The 17,794-nt window shown below is 43.7% G+C and overlaps 1 protein-coding gene across 5 annotated transcripts in view; it reads right to left on the bottom strand.

Moving 5' to 3' along the window:
* MID2 (midline 2) overlaps positions 1-17,794 on the bottom strand; it is a 145,265-nt gene that overhangs the window by 46,251 nt on the left and 81,220 nt on the right. For all 5 annotated transcript variants that reach the window (XM_081336611.1, XM_081336615.1, XM_081336612.1 and 2 more), the window contains one exon: positions 3,435-3,530. In XM_081336611.1, coding sequence (XP_081192737.1) covers positions 3,435-3,530 — 96 coding nt within the window. The remainder of the gene's footprint in view (positions 1-3,434; positions 3,531-17,794) is intronic.

The raw sequence follows: 17,794 nt of genomic DNA, 5'->3' as shown, positions 1-17,794 counted from the left end.
TGGATCTATGAAACTGGAGAACTGATGCCTCCACAAATGCAAGATTAACCTTGTGGAAAAGTCTGAAAGAAGAAGGGGAAATGGGGTGAAATGCATTCAGCTGGAGAATGGAGACACCAAGATGTTTGAGGAACAAATGGGCCACTCTTTAGAAGGGAGGAAAGAGATTTTTGTGTTCTTGCTTTGCTTTGACTCAGCTGAAACCAAAACCAAAGACCGCCATCTTTGTGTGCAGCTGTTCTACGTGATGAGGATCCACCAGAATTGTGGCTTGGGGCATCTTCCACTAAGGTATTCTCAAGATATCCAGGACAAGTCCCAAATAGCCAGGATTGGCATTGATCACAATGGATGGATTCAAATCTCTGTTCATTTGAGCTTCCTAGTATTCTGAGATAAATCCCTAACTCATCTGACAAAGCCATTTAAAGCATCCTGATTCCGTCAGGCACAGCCCAAGAATGATACAGAACAATCTAGCCAAAGATGAGTTCTTTAAACGGTCACACCAATAGACAGAATCTTGCTGGACTAACCCTACACTAAAGGTAAAAGTTTCCCTGTCCAGTTGTGTCTCACTCTAGGGCCCAGTGCTCATCTCTCTTTCTTGGCTGAGGGAGCCTGCAATGTCCAAAGATAATTTCCGTGGTAACGTGGCCACCAAAAGTACGTGGAACTCTGTTACCTTCCCTCCAATGCGACACCTATTAATCTACTCGCATTTGCATGCTTTCAAACTGCTAGGTAAGCAGGAACTGGAGCAGCTCACCCCATTGCAAGGAGCTCAGGTCTCAAACCTGGTCTGTCAGCTTTCCAGCTGACAAGCTCAGGGTCTTTAACCACTGAGCCATCCCACCTATACTAGTATACCAAACCTATACTAGGTAAAGGTAAAGGCTCCCTCGCACATGCGTGCTAGTCATTTCCAACTCTAGGGGCCAGTGCTCATCTCCATTTCAAAGCCGAAGAGCCAGCGCTTGTCCGAGGACGTCTCTGTGGTCATGTGGCCGGCATGACTAGACGCCAGAGGCGCACGGAACGCTGTTACCTTCCCACCGTAGTGGTCCCTATTTTTCTACTTGCATTTTTACGTGCTTTCGAACTGCTAGGTGGGCAGAAGCTGGGACGAGTAACAGGCGCTCACTCTGTTACGCGGCACTCGGGATTCGACCCGCCAAACTGCCAACCTTCTGATCGACAAGCTCAGCGTCCTAACCCACTGAGCCACTGCGTCCCTTAAGAAAACCTATACTACTCTTACCCTAATAAGATATACCTGGAAGATTCTAGGGTGTGGCTCTTTTTACTCTCTTCCTCTGTCTCTTTTCCAGCTCTGGGCTGTGCTGCCTCGTCTTGCCCCTTTCCTTCCTTCCTGGGAAACTGCCACTTCTCTTTAGTCCATCACACTACTTCCCCCTTTCGTAGAGAGAATCCTCAGAGATTCCTCCTCTCCAGATATTTGGAGACTGCAGCTCCTAGAATTGCCAGAAGCCTAAGATTTCTTTTGAGAGTTGCACTCCCAACTCATCTGGAGCTGGGGAAGGCAGTTGCTCAATGAATGTCATCCAGGGCCTCTAAACGTTCAGAGTGTCATTTCAGAAGGCGGCAATTGCCTGATTTAACCAAGCTAGTAAAAATGAAGTGGCCTTTGGCAAGAGGAGTGCAACTTTTCAACCAAATTGACTTCTCTGAATATGGAACCAGCAGGTTCGACACAGTAGGGCTCCCCTGTGCATTTCTATAAAGCATGTGGCTGCAATGGCACATGGTCATCTTCTAGTCAATAGGCTCCAGGGGACAATATATTCTTCGGTGAACTTTAAACAGTATGCCTCTTCCTGACACTTCCGGCTGGGGCTGCTGATGGTTCTTCATTAATTTAGCTTTGCAGCCTCCGCTCTGGCCAGCTCAGGCCACACACTGGGGCCTTTTAGTGGCTGAGAAGTAGGCGGCCAGTGGGCGGGCGGAGGAGAAAGAAGATCAATCTGCCTTCCACAATGAGTTGTTTGAAAATAAAATTGCTGCAAACAAAGATCAAATCCTTTCACCAGCAGAGAGATCAGCAGAGAGGGCACTTGCAGAAGGAAGGGATGGATAAGTGCGGGTTCAATCGATGGAATCTTTTCTCCCAAAGCAGCAACATCAGCAGAAGTGGATGGGGAGATCATTAGCTGGAATTCATATCACATTTCCGTTCGCAGCATCTCAAGTACATCCAGAATCCTGCACCTGGAGATGGAACACTGCCAAAATGATTGGTGGTGGTGGTGGTGATGATGATGTTAGTCATTCACTCATGTCCAATTCTTGATGATTCTATGGCCAAGGCCTCTCCACATCTTCTGAGGTTTATTCTTCCAAACTTCTCACTCTTTAGAATGTTCATACACCCTGAGGATGTATGAAGTCTGGAAGCTTGGAAGAGTAAACCACTAGTCCCAGTGACCGACTCAGATTGGATCTTGCAACCTTATCCTGAGACACGTATATCTGATTTCATTCACAAGAATTAAAGTGCCTATGGGAAATAGGGATGGAAAGGAATTGTATGAGAGAATGAGGCTGGTGGCAGGTAGATGACAGAGCAGACGGGTTCCCATGAGAAATGGAAGCTGAACAACATACTGAATTGGTTTTCCACTGTCCTAAATCATGTTCTCTATTTCCATTATTAAAAAAAAGAAGTGGCATCTTGTTCAAGGAACCACTTCTTAATTTAGTAACTGAGCATCAATAAGCCATTAAGAAGAAACTAATTCCTGTGGCTTCTCCCTGGGCATTGCCTTGGTAAACAAAGCACTGAGATAATTCACGATTAATTGTTCTGCATTTGGAAGCAGTAAGGCAGGCTATTTCTGCCTTGCTGTTCCAATGCACTGAGTGAAATCTCCGTGATTAGGGTGACTCCGTTCTTCTTGCTTCAGAGAAACCAGGGGAAAAAGAAAAAAGAAAAGCAGCATTTGGTTTTCAGTGAGGGGAAGGTAAGAATTGTGGGGTGCGTAGGAAATTCGAGGGGTGGAAAAGAAGGCAGCCTTGAGATCATTAAATAGAAATGTTTGATATCCTTGAGGACCACACGTTTAAATTCAGTTGGGTTGACAAAACACAGCTACTGTGTTCCTACGTTTTGTTTTCCTTAAATAGGTAAAACCGTACTATGGCCTAACGTCACATCCTACTAAAGCAGACATGGTCAAACACGCACAACCCCAATTAGCTGAGCTTGGCATTATGTAGGAACCCAACCAAAGACTTTCAAAAATACTTGGTTAGAGAAGAATTGTTGCCATCATGGTCTTCAGGGTCATGATCAATATCATCTTCCTCCTCCTCCTTTCCCCCCCCCCCATTTCCACACACACATACCACCTGCTCTCCCACCCCATCCAGACACAGAGTATCAGCACACCCTCGCCGCCACCACGAACACGTACCTCCACCTGCTGACAGATCTGTATCAATTTGGCCATCTGGTTTTCTAGCTCACTATTGCGTTTGACCAAGTTGGTGAGGTTCATCTCCAAAGTTTGCTGCCAGCATCGAAAGAAAAGGGGAGACAAAGGAAACAAAAAACAAACAAACAAGGAATAAATATCAACAGGCCACAGAGACTGGATAAAGCTAGCCAAAGTTTCCTAAGCATTCAAATGGCCAGGTCCACATGTGAAGGTTCAAAATTTATTGCTCAAGCCTATGTACTGGAATCTTCTCCAACTAACTGTTCGGGTAAAAAACTACATAGGATCATCAGCGTTTAAGAGGGGTTGGACTTTGTCCTCGTTGACTATGTAGAGATTCTGAAGTGATGCCCCACTTGACGCCTCCGCCTGGCTCTGCCAGTCTCTCTCCTACATCAGCAAAACTAGGGTAGTCATTGTTGTGGAATAAGCATCTTGAATCCAGTCCTGAATCTGGATTCCAAAGATTGTTCACTTTTTCTAAGGAACGAGAGGGGGGGGGAGGGAGAGGGAGAGAGACAAAGAGAGAGAGAGAGAGAGAGAGAGAGAAAGCTGCAGGTTGCTTTCCAATCACCTGTTAGGTAACCCAGCAGTTTTTGTATACATTTCCTTTACATGGGTCATCCTCCAGCATTATTGGCTGAACTACTGTGATGTAACAGCATATTTCTAAATGAGCTCAATTCAGAGTAAACCAGGTTCAGAAAGCCAAACATTTCTAGATTTTGCCATACCTGAAGGTTCATAATTGATCGGGAAGGAGAATGAGACACATACACATGCTCAAGTAAGATATGGTTGAAGACCTAGGAAATCATTGTAGTTTCAAGTCAAGGAAAAAGGAACCAAGAGGTCAAACGCAATGAAAGAGTATAAAAATCATTAACAAATTGGAGGGGGGGGGAAAATCTCAGCATTGCCTGTTCTGATTAACAATATTCCTTCAAGATAAAGGCAGAGTTTTCCTGCCCTAATCCTAAAACACGAGGTTCCCTTAACTGGCTATGCTGGGAATCTGCTTGAGAATTGCCATTGCTGGTCTTGCATATACAAGCTGTAGTTTCCTTGCTCTAGAGACCTCAGGGACCAAAAGTGTGATAAAAATGCTGTGTACAAATGTAGACTAAGAAACAGATCCAAAAGCAGGTCATAGCCAGGGGAAAAGAGAGTAGAAGCTGCAATGTTACTGAGGGAGGGAGAAGGAGGTGCTGAAACTAGGAAATAAAAGATCTGGCTTGTTTCCAAAATTATAACAAATTAAACTATGCTTCGGTGCTGCATGGATGCAGTCGTAGCAGAGCCCAGCATCAAGCATTTGCTAAGGGTCCAAAAAAATGCAGGGAGGGACCCCCTCAGCTTTTTAGTTGCCTCCTGACTCTCTTCAAGTCAGAGAGGCCAAAACTGGAGGCCTTTTTATCTGCATTTGAAGGATTTAGCTGAGCAGAATAGGTGCTTTTAAGCCTTGCAAATGCACCCCTAAAAGTTTGGAATTCTCCACCAATATGGGCCTTCATGCTGCTAGCAGAAGGTCTAGGTCACAGGGGTAGGCAACCTTGGCTCTTTTATGGCTCGTGGACTTCAACTCCCAGAATTCCTGAGCCAGCCTGGCTCAGCTTGGAAACCTCTCCCTTTCCCCTCAGCGTGGCTGGCTCAGGAATTCTGGGAGTTGAAGTCCACGAGTCATAAAAGAGCCAAGGATTGCCTACCCCTGGCTCTAGGACAACTCACTCAGCCAATTTACCATGGCCAAGTTCCTCAGGGACAACTTGCCATGGGAGAAACGTTAAATAATATTGAAGAAAAGGTGGAATAGAATCATTAAAGGAAGGGTGCAAAAAGAGGCACAAAATGAAATATGACTGACAAAAATTAAAATAGTTGGCCATGTCGAGTTGGCCGTGACGAGTTTCCCCTTTCCATTTTTGCACACTAGACAAAGCCCAAGCCAGCCCTTAAAAGCCACGAGAATGGTCACACCCCTGACCTAAGGGATCAAACAGCCCAAAACGGGCATTAAAACTAACTGGGCAAGGAGACGCTTAAAGTCTGTGGAGATTCTCAGTCATCCAGGCCATGGTTGTCCCCAAGGTGCTATTTCAAAAGACTTTCTTGTTGTTGCTTTTTTAAGACGTTTCACGGTTCATCCAAGGAGCATCCTCAGTTCCAAGAAGGTTCAACGCCCTTTTGCACTCCGATTCAGGTGACCCTGAGCGCACAGATAAATCCCCAAGTGGCCTCAACTCTCTTGCAGATGACTGCAAGGAATACAAGTCCTTCCGTTTCCCAAAATTCAGCCAGAACTGAAGAAGCTTCTTGGGCGAGAAGCGAAACGTCTTCAAGGAAAAACAAAGAAAGTCCTCTTGCCTTTTGAAAAAACACCCTTGGGAGGGGCTGAAAGCCTTCCAGACACACCCACCACAACGAAAAAGATCAAAAGATTAAAACAGAAGAACTCAGAAGCTGCTTAGGCCCAACTTACTGGCGTTCCTTTGTTTAAGAACTCTATTCCTCCAGGAAAAAAACAAACAGACCAATACTAATAATGGTCTCCCATTTGTTGCTGCGGAAATTGCTCGGCATTCATGGTTTGCTGCACCAGTAAATATTCAAATGGCAATTTTATTCCTCTCCTCGCTCCCACAAGAGACCAGAGTATGTGGACTTTGCATCTCGGCTTTCTCCATTTAATATGTATTAAACAGGAAAATAAATATAGTTTGTGCTACGGCAATCTTGCTTTCTGTTTTCACTTTGCTGACTTCATTTATTTCCCCTGTGACCTAGGAAAACTTGGGCTGCTACAAGCCAATTCTTTTTTCTTCTTCTTCTTTTCTTTATGTATTATTAAATGGTAATTTGGTATCACAAAGATGCCAGTTGATCCAAAGTTGTATGGGACAGTTTTGTCACACATATCCTCAATTGCCCATTTTTTGAATGCCGGCTTTGCAACTGCTATCATTCCTATAAAAGCACTTTAGCCTTTATGTGTGGGTATGCGTGTGTCTATGTGTGTGTGTGTGTGTGCATATTTGCATACAATATCAATATCAATACAACAAAAGTATACAAAGCAAGCAAAAGAGAAAGAAATGAGAACATACAATTGCATCTCCCATCCTTCCTTCCTTCCTTCCTTCCTTCCTTCCTTCCTTCCTTCCTTCCTTCCTTCCTTTCTTTCTTTCTTTCTTTCTCTTTCTTTCTTTCTCATTACCATCTTTGACATTTTTATGTAATGCATATCAGAGGTGGTGACCCTTTAAGAGCTGTATGTATGCAACGAAATTTCATTTTAATGTATGCCGATTAGCGTACGTTCAAAGTGACAATAATCCCTTTTCAATCCCCAAATCCAAAAATCAACAACAACAATCCTGTGATGTGGGTTGAGCTGAGAGACAGGAAGTGCGCAAACTCACCCAGCTGGCTTTTATGCCTAAAGCAGGACTAGAACTCACCAACTCCTGGTGATTGGCCCAAAATTACCAAGCTGGTTTTCATGCCTAAGGTGGGACTAGAATTCTCAGTCTCCTGGTTTCTGGCCTAATACCTTAACCACTAGACCAAACTGTGCGCACACACACACACACACACACACCCCAATATCAGAGGCATGGAGAAGCCAGCTTTCCCACCACCTCACGTATGCATCACCATCTGAACGATGTACAAATAATATCAGGAAAGCTGATTCAACGTCTGTGCAAGTAGGTGGACCTCGGCATCTCTCTTTTTGCAGGGGAAGAACAATATCGCAATGTATCAAGAAAGCCAATGCAAGCAAATGCCAGGCCTCTGTTTGCCAAGCTTCAGTCACAAATTTGGACTGCAAGGAAACAGGAAAGATGCTAAACAATGGCAACATCATCATCTCTTTATTGTTTGCTGCAATCAACTCAAATTGTCGTCCCCTTTCTCTGCTCATCTCTTTCCTGTCTCCAAGTACTGGCAACGTAGCTCCATAAATGAAAGTCGGCTGTCAGTCATGACCTGACTGCTGATTGTTAAGATGCCTTAGATCAGGGGTCCCCAACCTTGGCAACTTTAAGACCTGTGGACTTCAACTCCCAGAATTCCCCAGCCAGCCATGCTGGGGACCCCTGCCTTAGATCACTATTTCTCAACTTTGGCCATGTTAAGGTGGGTGGACTTCCAACTTCCACAGCTGGCTGGGGAATTCTGGGAGTTGAAGTCCACCCATCTTAAAATGTGACCAAGGTTGAGAAACACTGCCTTAGACCCTCATTCTATAACAAGGATCAGTCATCTAAGTCTACATCTTCTTGACTTCCAATTCCATCCACCCCACCTGATGATCAAGGTTGGGAAGAGACATATAGCCCAAGACTACCTGAGAGTTACAAGTATGCCCTCCTTATAACCCAGTATGAACAGACACATTGGCGACACATTACTCAACTCCAGGTTTTCAGTTCTGATCTGCCCAGCCATGTCAAAGAGATTTTGGAGCTGAAGTCCAAAATATAATGGGAGACACCAGATGGCTTCTGCCCAAGACAATCCCCATGGTCATGTGATCAAAACTCAGTTGCTTGGCAACTGGCATGCATTTACAACAACTGCAGCATCCCAGGGTCATGGCTGAACCCAAAGCTGCTTTTTCAGGAGGCAAGTAGACTTTCTTGTTTTTCCTTTGAAGACGTTTCGCTTCTCATCCAAGAAGCTTCTTCAGCTCTGACTGGATGGTGGGGGAACGGAAAGATTTATACTCCTTGCAGAATCCAGCAATATAAATCCTTCCACTCCCCACCATCCAGTCAGAGCTGAAGAAGATTCTTGGATGAGAAGCAAAACCTCTTCAAGGGAAAAACAAGAAAGTCTACTTGCCCCCTGAAAAAGCCCCTTTGGAACAACCACGACCTGGATGGCTGAGAATCTCCATAGACCCCCAGGGTTGTGTGATCACCATTTGTGGTCTCCCCAGCCAGCTTTCAGCAAGCAAAGTTGATGGTGGAAGTTGGATTCATTTAATAACCACATGATTCAATCAATAACCAGTAATTTGCTTAACACCCATGGGAAAAAAGATCACAAAATCATGAATGTATCACTTAACAACCTTGTTAGCAACCAAAATGTTAGTCCCAATTTTGCTTGTAAGTTGAGGATTGCCTGTATCTGGACTACTTTACCCAGAGTGGTATTAATGAAATTTAATTAATTAAGGAACGTCCCCTCTCTTCGCTAAAGAGGATCTAAGCAAACCAATGCAAACCAGCTGATTACTATCCTTTGCTATCATGTTTACCTGCAACTCACTGCTATTAAGGCCATAATTCGGCTAAAAACAGAAGACTGTTTCATTCACTAATTATCCCCCATTTGCCAGTTTGGCAGCTTAAAAATTTCAAGCTTGGAAGTGAGGCAGATTCTCTTTAATGCAGCTAATGAAGGAAAATTAGTGGGGAGATTTCTCTCGCAAGCAAGTTGCCAGACGTGCAGAAATGTGCAGGACTGCTCTCAGCAAGGAACCAGTTTTTCTGCCCAGACAACTTAATACATGTTTCTGTTTTCTAAAGGAGCATTTTATGCAGAACATCAATTCACAGAAAGCCAAACACACATCAATGCAAAGTAAATCTTCCCAAAGTGGACTAGAGATGCCAATGTGTTTTACACAAATCGCCAACGTCTCTGATTTCTGTTGTGGGGAACTCAAATAAAGGAATTCTCTTTTTTTCCCTGGTTCAAGTGAGAATACTGTATGTGGTCATGACCAAATTACATTCTAGACAATCCCAAGTCTAGTGATTGACTTGTGCATAAGTTTCTCTGCCACTGATAGGTCTCTGGAAGAAAGCTGAAAACTCCTGGACCCATTATTTGAGGGATGGATGGATGGATGGATGGATGGATGGAAGGATGGATTGATTGATAAGCTGTTTCTACTGTATATTGTGCTCAACCTCAGCGGCTTGAAGAGGTGTGAACTACAGTTCCCAGCCAGTGGACTTTCTTCCACTGTAGCTGCCTAAAGTTGCCTCTTGGCAAGATGGGCAATGTGTACATTTAATAAACAATGAAATAGACTTCCAGAATTCATGCATACTGGTTAGGGAATTCTGGAAGTCGAAGTGCACTGGCTGGGGAATTCTGGGAATTGAAGTCCACACATCTCCAAACTGTGGAGGTTCAGAAACACTGCTTTGAGCAATGCCTAACGGAGAACAAATTTAAGAACTATGACACTTATTTGTTGTGGTCTATATTTATTAAACTCCAGGAAAAGTGGAGGAAGCTGAGACGTCTAGGGAAGGCATGGCAAGCTGAAAATGTCTCAGAACAAACAGCCGTGGGAAAGGCCAAAGAACCAGTGAATAAATCAGTTCTCCAGAACCTTTCTGGATAAGGAGAGAACAGGAGATTGCCCAATGTGCTCCAGACAGCTGTTCCTTATCGGGAGACAAAGGGATTAGCCACCTTGTTTGCAACTGGGTGAAGCCTTTTAGAAGGCATTATTTTCCAAGTCTCACTTTTCAAAATTGTCAATTAACCATCTTAAAAACTGTTGAAAGACTTTTGGTGTGACAAGTTTGAAAAATTGCCAGGTGAGTTTAGCTTCAATTCTGAATAAAAGAAGAAAAAAAATCATTACAAGCTTAAGAACTTAAAGGTTTTAAAATAAACAACAAAATCCCTAAATAATATTTTTACCTAAGAAAATTACAGATGGTTTAAGGGTCCAGTTACATTTGGGAATATTGACTTTTATTCTATGATTTTGGAATTAACCATAGGAAAAAATAGCTTCTCATGGGAATCAGAGTTATTTTGGCTATCTTGGCTCATAAACATAAGTGACTTTATTATTTTAGAAGCTGGACGCTAGAGGGAATGAAAGATTCGGTGTAGGAGGAATTTATTTATTCTTTTTTACTAATCTTTTTTCTTTAAGTCTACGTCTTTTGGTTTTGACTACTGTAATCGAAATCCTTAAGACAAAACTTGTAAGTCAAAGTGAAGGGAACCAGTACGATGTAATGGTTCAGGAGCTGGACTGGGAGTGAACAGATCCAGATTCTATTTCTCCTTTAGGTATGGAAACCAGCTGGGTAACTTTAGATCAGTCTATCTGATCCCCTAAACTGGGAACTTGAAAAACATTCCAGAAAAAGGCAATGGGACATCACTTCCAAAAATGTTAACAAGAAAACTGCATGGGCCTATCATGTGGTCACCAGGAATCAAGATTGACTCATAGGGGTCAATTTATTCTCCAAAGCACCTAAAGGCAGGACAAGGAAAAAAAACAGATGGAGACTAATCAAGGAGAGAACCAACCTAGAAACAAAGATAAATTTCCTAACGGTGAGAACAATTAATCAGTGGAACGGCTTGCCTTCAGAAACTGTGGGCGCTCCAACACATTTATTTGTTTATTTTTATTTTAATTCCATTTATATCCCGCCCTTCTCCGAAGATTCAGGGTGGCTTACAACCTTAGCAGTAGCCTTCATTCTATGTATATGCCTGCTTATTAGGGCTTTCACACACACCCCAAGCGGCATTATTACAAAGTCAGCTTAATTGCCCCCAACAATCTGGGTCCTCATTTTACCTACCTCGGAAGGATGGAAGGCTGAGTCAACCTTGAGCCTGGTGGGACTCGAACCTGCACTAATTGCAGGCAGCTGGTGTTACTTAAGGAGGCATTAGCCCAAGGCTCCACCAAGGCTCAACACATGAAATTTTTAAGAAGAGACTGGACAACCATTTGTCTGAAATGGTATAGGGTCTCCTGCCTGAGCAGGGGGTTGGACTAGAAGACCTCCAGGGTCCCTTCCAACTCTGTTATTCTGACTCAAAGGACCATAACAGCAGGAATGCTGGGATCCACGTCAGCACAATGGACAGCAGACTTGGTCAATTTCACAACTGTGATAATTCACAGGCAACTTCTGCAACTTTTATCCAGTACCTCTCTCTATTTTACTTTTTATCCAGAAGTCCACTCAGTTCATATCCAAACCGATGGGTTAATTATTTTTAAAATAACAAGAAGCTTAACAGAACATCAATAAGGCATCATCTCTATATTACAGGCTTTCATGAAAGTATTCTGGGATTTGTTTTTAAGCCAAGCCAAAAAGAGAAAAACCCAAGGATCATCATGCATCTATAAAACAGTTCAAGAGATGTAAGTCAGTTCATATCAGATTTCACCAGGACTGAATTCCATAAGGATCTCTTATCAGAACTGTCAATTGCTATTGCTTTGATGCTAATATTTTTCCAGACATTTCTTTCTTAGAAGAAGGAGGAGGAGGAGGAGGAGGAGGAGGAGGAGGAGGAGGAGGAGGAGGAGGAGGAGGAGGTGGTGGAGGAGGTGGTGGAGGGGAGGAGGAGGAGGAGGAGGTGGTGGTGGAGGGGGGGAGGAGGAGGAGGAAGAAGAAGAAGAAGAAGAAGAAGAAGAAGAAGAAGAAGAAGAAGAAGAAGAAGAAGAAGAAGAAGAAGAAGAAGAAGAAGAAGAAGAAGAAGAAAGTCTAGATTCTGTAATGATGAGAGTCAACATTTTTGGTTTCTGAAAGATTCTGGTTCACTTGATTGCAGAGAAAAGCTCAGAAGCATGGTTCCAGTATGCCTGAAGGCAATTATGTTTTTAAAATATCTGATATCTATTTCTCAAATCTCATAATTTTAGGTAGGGCGTGAGAGTCTGCCTGAAGGGTTTTTGAGTATTCAGGACTGAGCTTTGTGAAACATTTTTCTGCATGCTTAGGGGAAGAAAAAAAAAGAGAAGAAAAAAAGCATTCCCATGATGCATTAAGAGTTTTTTTGTGGAAAGAAAAAACAGGACCTACTCAGGACTTAAGAAAAAGGTAAAGTCTCTAAGAAGGGGACATTCTTATAGATTTCTGGGCAACAATATTGTATGGGGGGAAAAATGCCACTGCCGTCTTTTCCAAGACTGTTTTTAATTTCCCTGCCAAGATTTCTTGGTCTCCCATCCAAGTCCAACTGTCCTTATTTTTGGAGATCAACCAAGTTTTGCTAGGTGTTGCTGTCTACTGCAGATGTACTAGACTAAGCATTATTGCCAAGAACATCCATAGATTGTTGAGATGTTTCCAGGCTCAGTTGGAACTTTACAGAGCTTAAAAATAGTTCGGGGGAAAATGGATGTGTAGCAGGTGACCAGGCTGAGACCGAAGGAGGGGTTAAACATGTCATCAGTCTCCAATCCCTTTGTGCCCACAAGAGATCTAATTCCAGACCACCTTGAATTCTGTTGACTCTTACTTACCGCCAATTTGCTTTGACTGTTAGTATACTGCTCAAAAAAATAAAGGGAACACTTAAACAACACAATGTACTGTATTTAATAGTAGGATGTCTTATTTTCTGCTCCCTTTATTTTTTTGAGCAGTATAGTTCAGATACTTGTAGAGAGCTTAAACTTGCAATGAACCTATATGTTCATTTGAACTGCCAGGACTCCTGATTTCCCGTGCTTGACAGGATGTACCATCAGGATACCTATTGGGCCATCTTCTCCCTGAAGATACATCCATCTCTTTTAAAAAGTTGCAGGTGTCCTCTTGCCTATCTCAATGTGTTAGAGATGTGAAATGTGTTTGCTGAAATACTGGAGAAAATGTTCTACGTCTAAGAAATAGCCAATTTTTTTGCAAGCTATGGTTGTGACTTAGATATTGTGCAACCTCAGCCAAGCTGCTGTGTAGAGTTTCTAGGAGGGAACAGAGGATCTACATGCACCCTGAGTCAGATGTGTGAAAAAACCTAAATGAGATTCCATTTCTTGCTAGAAACAGGAAGGTGGTTTAATATGTATAACTGCTCACTAGCTCTGCCTCTGAGCCTTTCTTTGGTTGCTGAAATTCTGGGCAGTTTGAAGATTATTTATCAATGGTGTATTTCTATCTTACCTTTTAATTCATTGGGGAACGTCAAACATCAGATAGGTGGTTCCCATCTGATCTGTTAGATCTGTTAGATCCACCTGCCTCCAGAAGCTGTGGATGCTCCAACACTGGAAGTTCTTAAGAAGAGACTGGACAACCATTTGTCTGAAATGGTGTAGGGTTTCCTGCCTGAGCAGGGGGCTGGACTAGATGACCTCCAAGGTCCCTTCCAACTTTACTATTATGATTATGATTATGTTATTCTATCATTAACTAGGAACAAATCTGAGCATCTTCCATAAATGCCTGTACCAGATGCTCTCATCCCCAGAATCCAGCATAAACATGAAGAACTTAAAATTCATTACACTGGAAAATCAGCAAAGAAATAAAATATTAGCAGCCGGGATAGAGCATAATCTAGCTGCCACGGAGCGTGGAACAAAGGAGATTTCAGCTGGCATTCTACCAGCTCTATTTAAAATTGTCAGGGCATTCCTCCTGCTGTAGTTTTTGAGATGCTAGGCAGGTAGTCCTTGACTTATAACCATTCATTTAGTGACTGTTCAAGCATCCACACGGTGACTTAATCAAATTTCAGGTGCTTGGCAACCAGCAGATGTTTACAATGGTTGCAGCACACACACACACACACACACACCCCTGGGTGCTGCGATTGTCATTTGCAACCTAGGGAGGGTCTGACCAGCAAAGCCAACGAGGGAAGCCGGATTTGCTTAACAACCGTATGATTCGCTTAACAACTGTAGCAATTTGCTTAAGAACCACGGCAAAAGAAAGTCATAAAATAGGGCAGGACTCATTTAAACAACAGCTTTGCTCAGCAACAGGAACGTTGGGTTCAACTGATGCTGTAAGTTGAGGACTCCTTGTAAAGGGACAACCAAGCTCAGGGGTTTCATCGTACCGAACCAGGAGGCTAAGCCCGCGAAACGAAAAACTTCCCTGAGAATTTGAATAGGAAAGCCAAAGAGATTTGCTCCATCAACGGTGCCATCAGATAAGGTGGGTACAAGAACAGTCCGATGCCAGTTATAGAGGCAGTCAACGCCTTTTGCTAAAATGCGGCTCAGATTTACCGGGAGGAAGGTACTCAAGCTTTTCCTGTCCCACTGGCAGAAGGGCCTGCCTTCCTCACTGAAACATGTGGCTAATTAACCACACAATTCCCCAAACAACATCAAGGAAAAAACAGATGGGCTCGGAGAATTAGACAGAGCAGGTCCCAAAACACAGAAGGACAATCTCTGTCTTCCTTACATGGCAGAGAATTAAGCCATTCTCCTTAGCATCCTTTCACGTCTTTCTTTGGGAAATTGTTGCCAGGCGATTCGCGCCCTCTCCCGTTCTCCTATGCAAATTATCAGCAGCAAAAATTACATATTGATTTTGGCTCCATCTGAATGGCACAGGTGGGAGGGGGTCAGTCTGACAAGGCTTCTTCTAACCCTCTCCTTCTCTGCTGCCACAACAGGTTTCCAGCTTCTTGGAAGACTGCCAAATGAAGATAAACTTCAGTCTCGATAATGACGCTTTTTGTCCTGGTAAAAACCAAACCCAAAGCAATCATTTGCTGCTTTCATTAGCTGCCTCGGGGACTTAGAAAAAAGCCCCCAAGTTTAGAGGGAGAAGGAAAATAAGAATTCTCACCTGTAACAACACCTTTGGGGTGGGATCTCCCAGAAGTTTTAGGAGGACAGACAGAGCCCAGGGGTGGAGTCAAGATAGGAATCAGCCTGGAGTCATAATGTTCTTGCAAGCGGTCTAAGTCCACCCCTTTTGAATTCCGTTAATTCTTATTTAGCGCCAATTTAATGCCGACCACTGGTTGACTATATTCTTATTAATAGGCACCGGCAATAAATCAGCATAACTGGAAGTTAACGTGTGGTCCTGATTCTTTGCACCTGACAGAGACCCCCCAAATATTGGCATTTGGAGAAAGCCACCAAAGACCATGGCACCAAGAAAGCTTGAAAGGAGAATCAGGAGAAGCGTTGGCTTGGAATGATATATTTCAAGAAGAAGAAGACAAGACTTTTCAGCAGGGCTGGGCAGCAAAAAGCTTCTTTGGAGGACAAGGATACACACAAAACACACTTAGACTCTACACTAAGAGCCGTGGTAGCACATTGGTTAGTATGCAATATTGCAGGCTAATTCTGCTGACTGCCAACAGTTCGATCCTGACCGGCTCAAGGTTGACTCAGCTTTCCATCCCTCTGAGATCGGTAAAATGAGGAGCCAGATTGTTAAGGGGCAATACCCTGACTCTGTAAACTGCTTAGATTGGGCTGTCAAGCATCGGGAAGCGGCACATAAGTCTAAGTGCTATTGCTAAGTGCTAGATCCAGACTGTAATTTTGAAATGGATCTTCTCTGTGCTCCCATTGCAACTGTGAAGGGCGACTGGCCGTGCAACCCAGGACCATTCCCAGCTCTTTCATGGAATTAGGAGAAGATGATCTCTGAGTGGCCCCACATGCTCAAAAAGGCATCTTTTTGCCTTCAATTCCAAAGCCCTGCACAGCTTTCCTGTTCAACATTGGCTTCCACCCCACCCCACCCCACCGATGCTCCAGGGAGATAATTCTACAGCATCCAAAAACAGACACAAAAAATATGTTACGATGGCCCAATTAATCTCTCCTCTGGGGGCTGACAATGCTGTTTTGTGACGGATAGCTGAAAAATAAAACTTGGGTCAATGGCTATGCTGGAAACGAGGGCTTCTCTGTCTCTCTGCCTGATGGTAGAGGAGGCACATTGACAGGAGATGCTACCCTGCAACCCTTTCAAATGAAGATGTTAAGGACAAAGAAACCATGTCCATGGGTGGCCCACTGCATGCCATCATTGGGGGGTGGGGGGGGTGGAGGAGTTTCCAAGCCTCTTTTTTTTATTGAAAAAAAGTAGAACTAAGAAACGCATGCTCCTCTGACGACATGGGGAGAAAACTTCATAAATAAGTAAGCAGTACAGTAAATAAACTTAGATTAAATTGTATTCCCAGTCCAGCACAGCCTCTGGGCTCACAGCGGCAGCAACAGAGCGAAGAGAGCCAAGGGTAGCTTTCAAGCCTGCAAAATGGTTTACTAGATCCAAAGCCTGCTCCTGGGTGATGCCGGCATTCCTGAATCAAGAGTATGGCTCTCTTAGAGGCGGAACTGTTGCTTTAATCAATAAACCATCTTATCAATGGGCCCCGGAGATGGGCTTCTGCTCTTCAATCAATTAAATAACCTCGGCATGCTTGGAAGACGGTCAGTGGATTGATTCTTAAAGCCAGCAGCTCTCCTGGGTCCGAGCGCCTGACTCATGGAGGCATCAGAGCCGTGCCTTTCAGCAGAAACATCCCTGCTGTGTGACTCACTTGTTTCTGCTGAAATGCCTCACCCTGAAGAACATGAGTGGGAAGGGACTCCAGGAGTGGCTTGCATGCTGTGTTGGTAAGAAAATTTAATCTTCGGCATCTCCTAAACAGAAGGAGACCACAATGAGCAAAGAAAATCACCTGCATTTAGGATTTATGGATGTATTAAATTGATTTATGTAGCTATCCAATCAACATGCAGCTCAAGATGGTGTACACTATAAAAAGAAAACCCATCCCGTGTTTACAAATACAACAAGCCCACGTGAACATAGAACGAAACATAAATGTGCCAAAGGCAACTTCGTTCACCTAAAACCATCCCCGTACCATCAAGATGGGCACAAAGACTTCATGTCTGAGAGAAAAAATCCACGGTGGAGGGCCTGCCAAAAGACAGTGGGGCAAGGCCTAGCAAATGTTGCATAAGTTAAGGAAAGGAAGTCATTCAGTGACTGTTCAAAGTTACAACGGCACTGGGAAAAAAGTGATTTATGACCGTTTTTCACACAACCAGTGGGACGGCTTGCCTTCAGAAGTTGCGGGTGCTCCAACCTTGAAGATTTTTAAGAAGAGATTGGACATTTCATTTGTTTGAAATGGTATAGGGCAGGGGTAGGCAACCTTGGCTCTTTTATGACTCGTGGACTTCAACTCCCAGAATTCCTTAGCCAGCTATGCTGAGGGGAAAGGGAGTTTCCAAGCTGAGCCAGGCTGGCTCAGGAATTCTGGGAGTTGAAGTCCACGAGTCATGAGGGAGCCATAGATCCCCCATGCTGGCTTAGGAATTCTGGGAGTTGAAGTCCACGAGTCATAAAAGAGCCTAGGTTGCCTACCCCTGGTATAGGGTCTCCTGCTTGAGCAGGGGGTTGGAGTAGAAGACTTCCAAGGTCCCTTCCAACTCTGTTATTCTGCTCTAAGTACCTCTTTCCCAAAGTTTCCATTAAATAACTCCAAGCTGTCCATGTAGACTCTCCCATCATTTATTAATTTGAAAAGCAGGTGTGGGGAACTAACGTCCCTCTTACTGCTACAGCTGAAATCCAACCTGGACCATA

The sequence above is a fragment of the Vipera berus genome (assembly GCF_964194415.1).
Source record: "Vipera berus genome assembly, chromosome: 11".
NCBI classification, from domain to species: Eukaryota; Metazoa; Chordata; class Lepidosauria; order Squamata; family Viperidae; genus Vipera; species Vipera berus.
Note: the sequence above shows the minus strand (reverse complement) of the source record. Positions and strands in the feature narration are given on the sequence as shown.